At 35.7% G+C, this 8,442-nt stretch overlaps 1 protein-coding gene across 1 annotated transcript in view; it reads right to left on the bottom strand.

The window, feature by feature from the left end:
• LOC108754496 (filamin-C) overlaps window positions 1-8,061 on the bottom strand; it is a 51,832-nt gene extending 43,771 nt beyond the window's left edge. The window contains exons 1-2 of the mRNA XM_018496828.1: window positions 7,868-8,061; window positions 1,943-2,322 (exon numbers count right to left, since the gene is read on the bottom strand). Coding sequence (XP_018352330.1) covers window positions 1,943-2,312 — 370 coding nt within the window. The 5' untranslated portion in view covers window positions 2,313-2,322; window positions 7,868-8,061. The remainder of the gene's footprint in view (window positions 1-1,942; window positions 2,323-7,867) is intronic.
• Between the last annotated feature and the right edge of the window lie 381 nt (window positions 8,062-8,442).

Raw genomic sequence — 8,442 nt, 5'->3', positions numbered from 1 at the left:
TAGAGGCTATATGAAGACGGGAAGAAGGACAAGAGCACATAATCGAATAAGTGTTATTCATACACTGAAAAAACAGTTTTGCTGAAATGTAAAAATGTAGCTTATTATAGATATTGATTTGATAATACTCGTAATTTAGTTGAATCGTCAAAATAATATCTGGGAATGGGAAAAGTTTAGTTGTATGAATATATAGAAAATATTTTTGAATTGTAAAAATAATTATGTAGAGTCAAACTAATTGCTAGAATAAAGTTTTGCAACATTACTTTTATTCATGGTGCTTGAATTTTTTACATAATTATTTTGATGGTCCAACAAAATTATTTCAGATCTGTATCGAGCTACATCTTTAGATACTTCGGCAAAATTGTTCTTTTTGTGTATCGTTGTATAAATGTCGTCGTAAACATGTTATACTCTTGATAGTCTTGATTAAAACGATAAAAAAATATACTTTCCGTTCGCGAGCAAATTATAAAATACAGTGTATTAATATTGAACAAAGATCAAATAAATCGAAAAAAAAAAAACGAAACGAGGAGCATAATTGTACGAGTGTCATTTATATTTCGATCAAAGAACAGTCATTGAAATATCAGTGAGACATCATTTCTGACTAAAATGATTTAGTGCAAAAAAAAAATATATACATATATCTCTTTTTTTCTTTCCTGAAACCTGCTTTATCGATAAAAAATGCAATCAGTTTTATCTAAGTTTTTTTCTCTCTTCCGCAAGATAAATAATCGTCGAGTAAACGAGCGACTTAGGTTTTTCATGTAATGACACAATAATCATAAGTTGACACAAACATCACTCTATCTTTCTTGACATTCAATGAGTAACAAAGATAAAACATATCGATATGTGTCACCAAATAAAAATCACTCAAAGTATGACGGTCATAATTCTTTTTTTGTGAGTATTTATGTCCATATATGAATAATTAAAAAGTAATAAAATGATCCGGACGACGGAAGCCTTAAATCGATTCTTACGCGTAAAATCGATTCTTTCAGTGTGAATTACAGCAAACTAGGTATTTCAGGATATACTCGTATATTGTAAACGCAAGTCATAACGTCGTTCCAATTATGGAGCGTAATTGGACGTTGAGCGCGTGCAACGCCTTGACGGTTTCGCGCGACCGTGGACGAACAGACGGCCTTCGTCTCGCTGTACCCTTGCAATTCTCGTCACAATCTGTACAAAACACGGTATTTTGCCTATATTACGATCCGTAAAAATATCGAAGGTTCGGAACGGCGCAACGGAAGCAATTTCTTCACAATCTCGAATATGTCGCGAACCCCGCCGCACCGCGACGAAATACGGCAGAATGTCAGAAGGTAAAAAAATGGGACATTTCTTATCGATCCAACTGAATCGGATTAATTAAGATTCAAAATGTGTGTAAATTATAACATGCAATCAATTTGATTATACATGGAAAAATGGTTTTACTGAAATATTTAATAATTTAACCAGATACAGATTTGAAAATAATTTTATTGGACCGTCAAAATAATTAGGACGAGCAAACTGGTTGCTAGAATGTTAAAACTGTTCGCAGCATTGCTCGTCAGATTTCTATGCTTAAATTATTTTGATGACTTGATGATTCCGACAAAATTATTTTCAGATCTATATCTAGTCACTTTTAGGCATTTCAGCAAAACTGTGTTCTTTCCACGTATAACATATTTATATATAATTATTATAATAAAGCCTATTAAAAATTTATACACTCCATGTATTTATATTCGCTTATCTTACTTCAATCGCAGCTCGTTGAAAGCGTTTCCTACTTTTACACACTCAATGTCTAAAATTCTGTCGCTGATGATAAAATTATTCAACTTTGTCGACACAATCGCATTCACTTAGTATTCCAATGACTCTACTTCCGACAGGAATCAATTGCATGTGACTTGCTTACCGATATTGACGAGTTTTACGCCGTCAGCCTCGATCGCCTGCAACGCCGTGGACACGTTCTCCAGGTGGTGGTGCTGATTCGCTGGTCGCGGATTCCATCGCGGCAGGCGGCGTTTCGTCAGCACCTCGACCAGAGCACAGAGACGGGTGCCGTCTCGGAAGTCCTCGGCAAGGTCCAGCACGGGGCCGCCACCCACGTCGCCGGCGTGTTTCAGATGCTCGTTCACCCAGTTCCGAAAGGTGTTGGCCTGGATCTCCACCCAGAGGTCCTCGTGGCCCTTGATCGGCATCCCCTTGGCAGCTGTACCCTCGGCCGAACGGGCCACCAGGCCCACCAGCTGCTCTGGCCGCAGCTGCTCGGTCGATTGCATTCTCGGGTTCCTGTCACGTGACCGATTTTATATATCTTGTAGATCGGGTAAAATTTGATAATTGTACGTCTTGCTTCGCTTTCCTCTTCGATTAAAGACTTAATCAGACCGTTCAAGAAAGTTATTTGTGGAGACGTTCTTACAATTATTTACAGCGAACGCCAAAGGTATTCGTACAGAGATGATTTTTTTTTGTATTGAAAAAAGCTTTATTTGCAAAATAAACATTAATTAGTAATGAGTTAACACTGAATCACGTTCTGTCCTAATATGAGCGAAAGAACTTCGCGAAAATAACCGTGTTCATAATCTTAAAAATTAAATTTACTTTTTGTGCCCTCAAATAATAGTAATTCTTCATTTTTGCTTATTTTATTATATAATATATAAGAGATGATATATTTTAATTATTACATCTTTAGGCAAAATAATTTTGAAAGAAATACTATTTATTCTATTCTTCGTTAATAAATTGCTAATTAATGTCTACTTTCTAAGAATAATATTTTTTTAAAGATATCTTCTTTATACGAATACTTTTGCATTCATTAAATAATATTTATTTATACGCAAACTGGCTCAATCTTGCCGGCAAATTCTTCATCTACAATTCTGAAATTCTTTAACATTAAATATAATATCTTAATGCTTTAATCTCCAATTGAAACAAAATAAAGTTGTGCAGAGAGAAAATGCATTTATGATTGCGTAAAATGTTTGCGAATACACCTCGTGTTTTTATCGCTACAAATTGTAATTAATCGTTTCGATCAAGCGCGCGTCGCCGAAGTAAAAAATTACGAAATGTTTAATTGCTCGTGCAAAATGCTCAAGTGTGTTTCGCAAGAAGTTTTGCGGCCTGCGAATGCGACCTTTAAGGTCGTCCCACTACGAGGAACTCGATGTAATTCGCGATGAAAAAACCGGCAACGGTCGTGCATTGTACGGCGCGGTGAAGAAGATTCTCCAGAGGAGAATTTCGCGCGGTGAAAGTGCTGGTGTTTGCGTACACCTGCGAACCGGCGTTCGTCGAGAATATATAATAGATAAGTACCTGTCTGTACTATAATCTATTTCCGCGTGTCTGTTCTTGGACCCATTCTGCGGTTTTCTCTTCTTTTTAATTTCATTCTCCGTCGTCTAGTTCTATCAATGTAGATTAACTTTAACTCTCGTTTAATTTATCTTTCATCTTTTTTTCATTCTTAGAACGGAAGAAGTAAAGATAAAAAGTAAGTAGGTTAGAGTTAATCTACACTGGCAGAAATGAGCATAATTCGGTGACAAGAGTCACTGAAATCGCTCGGAAACACACTCAGAAAAAAAGACATAATGGCAGTAACTATAAAGGTGACAACTATACAAATTTATATGTAAAATCAATATATATATATTGAATAAAGTATTTTATAATTATTGCAACTGTAAAATATATAATTTGTTCAATTATATGTATTAATCATTAAAAGATGAGGGGATCTATTTTTAAAATCTTACAACTTTTCCTGAGTATGAGATTTGTTATAATTCTTTACTTCATTGTAGTCTTTGCCTCAAAATATGATGCTGTTTCAGCGCTATTGAATGGCTTCAAAGACTAGTAACTTTCCCGTCTTGTTAATTTAATTTTACTAGATAAAACTTGATAATTGTCATCTTTGTAGTTGCCATCACTATGTTTGGTCTGAGTGCGGAGAAACGGCGTAAGAAAGCGTTGAAACAGAATCCACCAATTGCCACGAAACGGCACGCGAGGTGTCCGAGCGCTGGATGAAATAAATAATAAAAAAAATTTTAGCATTATATTTCGGAGTTGTGTGATGGCCCACTTGCGCTGGAGATGCTGAAAAAAATTGGTGAAGCGCCAAGGCGCTCCATTATAGGGAAACCCGTTAATTACGAACGGCGCTCACTTGGCGCTCTTTGATACTCGTGTATCAAATAATAGTAAAAAGTTTTTATTAACATTAAAATTTAGGTTGCAGCAGTTTACTTTTACCGCATGCAAGAATCGTAACATGATTCGCGTCTAGATGCTATCGGGGAACCGGATTTCGATTCTGAGGCTAATCCACATTTCCGGAGTCGTTTGAATCCGACGATGTCTCAACAGTCAGCTGCGTCAATCTTAGAATGCTATCGTAAATTGCACGTATAAGTGAGCGAGATCATTGAGCGCTAGGCTGTGCCTTCAATGGTCATTAGAAGGTCCAATCTGCCACGCTGAAAACTAGAACAAGCGGAGACAAGTTTCTAAAAATGTTGTCACACGGAAAGAACAGTTTTTTTTTCTAAAGTATCTAAAAATTTAACTAGATAGAGATCTGAAAATAATGTTATTGGATGAAAATAATAATGTAGGTATAATTATGTACTCAAATTTAATAATAACACCGCAAAAAATCTTGACATTCTAACGTCCAGTTTAAGCGTCTTACATAATTATTTTGATAGTTCAACAAAATTATTTTCAAATCTAACAAAATTTTTAAATAATTCAACAAAACCATTCTTTCATGTATATATCAGTATTAATTTGTCTTTCTACGTATTTTAAGTTTACATTATATAAGAAGACATTGAACAATATAATCTAAAATAAAATGAATTATTTATTCTTTCTTTGCTTTTAAATTAATAATTAAGCTATTTCCAACACAATTTTCCAAGGGACGTCCTAAAAATATTCAAAGAATGTCTATGTCCTAAGAACATCCTCAAGAACGTCCATCAAAGAAACGAGTTTGCTACGTTTACGAAAGTCTAAATTATAAATAATTTTTTTCAAAATATTGTAAATAAATGTATTAAAAATAGCCTATTTCCTTATACGTAAAATTTACATATCAGCAATATTGTATTACTCAATATTGATAGCATTCGAAGGCGAAAACGTCGTAAGAATTTTACTATTGAAAACGTAGAATTATCTTAATAATCTCTATTGCGAACATAAAAGTTTCTACGTACGTAATTTGTATGTAAATACATGCCGCGCATATGATATTCTGTGATATCTGTTTATGCGTAATCCGTGCACCAGCGGCGAGCTGTTTCATCGTCGCATGACATCATTGTTATCTCAAAGGCTCGTCTGACCGGTGACGCTTGCGTAAGTGCGTAAAAATCTACGGTGAGCAGCGCAAGACCTCGACGTGCTCTTTCCGATTTCACAGGGCAATTGACGGCACAAATAAGCCACTAAGAGTCCGAGTGCTAATTAACTTCCCTCGATGTTTTTGCATGTATTACGTAATAGCCGGCGAAGTACGGCGAATTGTTCGACCCAAGATCGCGTGACTTGATAACCATGATTGAGAAGGGAAGAATAATTAAGACGTAACAGAGAACACCGAGAGAATTTAAAAGAATTACTGTTATTTTTTTAAATACACGCACGTTTGTATGATATCGCGCGGAGTGGGAAAGATCTCGACGTTTATCAGAACGTGTCAGGCGAAATCAAACAAGGATCGCTCTCGCGCATCCGCACGTGAACGACACTCGTGAATCAAATTCACTAAACGATACACCGGCGACTTTCACCGCGATCTTAAATTTTATTCATCACACATTCACGCACGCATGTATCCCGTCCGTCATTCATGTCGCCCGGGAGAACGCTGAAAAATTAACGTAGTTCAATCGATCTAAGCGATCGATCGTTTCATTCATCAGTTCGAAGGAAGATTATTATCAGGCGATTCGCATGTTGAACGACGTTTGCGCAATCAACGGCATGAAATTGAAGAGACTGTATGAAGTAACAGTGGAACTCCATTTATCAGAATCTTGCTTTATTGGAGAATGATACGCAAATATGGATTTTCGCACGCGATGTAAATTTTGTACGGAATGATTCTTTAACGTATCTCATATTTTTTTTTTATTTTGGAATTTTAAGTATCATTTCAAGTATATCTGATCAGACTTTTAGATCGTAGGTAGATTTTAGTTCCATTCGATTGATAAAAATCAGAAATATTTTTAGAATTCTAAAATTATGATTGCAAAGTCATAATTTTTTTCTCTACAGATCGATCTTTTAAAATTTTTCTTGTACAAGATTCTTAATCTTAATTATTTTAAAGAATAATTTTATAGGTTTCTGAAATCGTAATTGACCTTCGATTTTAAGTTTTTTTACAAATTCCGCAAGCATTTTGAGAATACCTGCTTCGTAAATTTTGAAGTTCTTGTATTATCTTTGATGTCAAATTATAGTTTTAAGATGCATTCAAGTTTGTTTTAAAAACTCCGTGATCCCATAAATTGGAGTTGTGGATCTTCAGTAATATTAATTGCACTCAAAATTTTGCTTCCATTTCAAATTATTGATTTCGAAAATTTTTGAGACAGAAAGTTCTTCAAAATCCCTCGTCATCGCCTGTTTTGTTTTTGACAGTTCTTCTGAGTAATCAAGATTAAACGCAACAATGTCCACATTTTTATCATTAACTTTAATTTCAGTTTATCTTCTTCTAATTTTAAAAATTAAAAAAGATAAATATTAAATTAAAGCAACTAATAAGAGAAGACTTAGAAGTAATTCTCACTAATTTCAATAAAACTTAGCAGGATTATAGAGTGCTTCCCTGAATATAATAACTCTATTTGGATGTAAATAGTTAATTGTTTCTAAGATATTTCAATATTAAATTTATTAGCGGCGGTTCATTAGAATTTATTAGAACGTTTATACTCGAGTATTTGTAGTGTAGCGAATATGATAACAACTTCTGTAAACTCGAGTTTAACCTCGCTAGCAATTAATTTATTTCTGTTATATAATAATGCTTTACGAATAATTGTTAATATAAAAAAATTAATTATTTTGATTACACATTACTATCCTTACAAACTTTATGAAAGTTTTAATAATCATTTAATATTAATTTAAAAACAAAACATAAATTTTAACACCATAAATTCGAGTATAAACTGTAATAAAGTGCCACTATTAAATTCAATATTGAAATATTTCAGAAACGATTGACCGTTTACGCCCAAATAGGGATACGATTTTATTCAGAGGATTATATGTACTCTACAATCCTGCCAAGTCTCACTGAAATCAATGAGGACCACTTCTGAGCCTTCCCTTATAAGTAAAAGAAATGCCATTTACAATCAAAGTTGGACGTTGGAATAATACATTTACATTTGTATATTTAAATATCTCAAACATATAATTAAAATTAATTACAGTTAATCATCAAGATTAAAGTTAATTTATATTGGTGTAGAAGTGGACATTAGTGCTGCAGATCGATAACGTCTACAAATTCTTCATTCAACGATTACTCCGGACAAGCTTATCAAGCACTTTGTCAGAGGCATTCTGATAAAGGACGGAGTCCCCCTGTGTTCGCCACTCCAGTTGTTCGCTCTGTCGAAGCGACGTAGAACTGCACTATGTCGCGCTCATCCGGAGAATACCTCGTCGTGTACCTCAACGGAAACACACACGCACACACATACACGCATCCATCCGCCCACGTAACCGCGAGCACGCAGGACGTAGGAACGCATGGTATGCGAACTGGTATATTTACGTTGGCTCTTCCTCAGACCGGTGTCTCGCGGTTCCACCAGGTCGATCGGCTCGTGACGACGTTGGCGAACGTCGGCAACGGACTTCGACGACGACGGTGAACTATGTTACGCGAGGAACGCCATTTTTGGACGTACCGCCGCGGCGCCGTGCGTTGATGAATGTTCGACGTGCGTGAGCTCACTGAACCGACATGGAGATCCCTTCCTCTTTCGTTCTCCGGCAGCTCCCCGATACAATCGCCCGTTGTGGGATCGTGGAGTCCGCGCGATTGTAATGGGTGCAGGATCGTAGCCACGGACAACATGGCGCCGACATCGTGTTGTCAAACGTTTCTAGATGAAAAATGAAAATTGGACGTTTTATTACAATTTGTTGCTCGAATATAATTTAAAATCACGAAAGACTCACCGAAGTCGATGGTGGCGACTTAATAGTTGCACACAATCGGCGATTCTCTTGCGATCGATGAGAAAAGGTCCGAGGTTTTTTAAAATTTCATGAAGGCACCAAGCTATTGACGGTTCTATTTTGTAAAATTTTATAAGCGCTCCTATCTTATCCGTGGAAAGATGA

Source organism: Trachymyrmex septentrionalis, unplaced genomic scaffold, assembly GCF_001594115.1.
Source record: "Trachymyrmex septentrionalis isolate Tsep2-gDNA-1 unplaced genomic scaffold, Tsep1.0 scaffold8, whole genome shotgun sequence".
In the NCBI taxonomy this organism is placed as follows: Eukaryota; Metazoa; Arthropoda; class Insecta; order Hymenoptera; family Formicidae; genus Trachymyrmex; species Trachymyrmex septentrionalis.
Note: the sequence above shows the minus strand (reverse complement) of the source record. Positions and strands in the feature narration are given on the sequence as shown.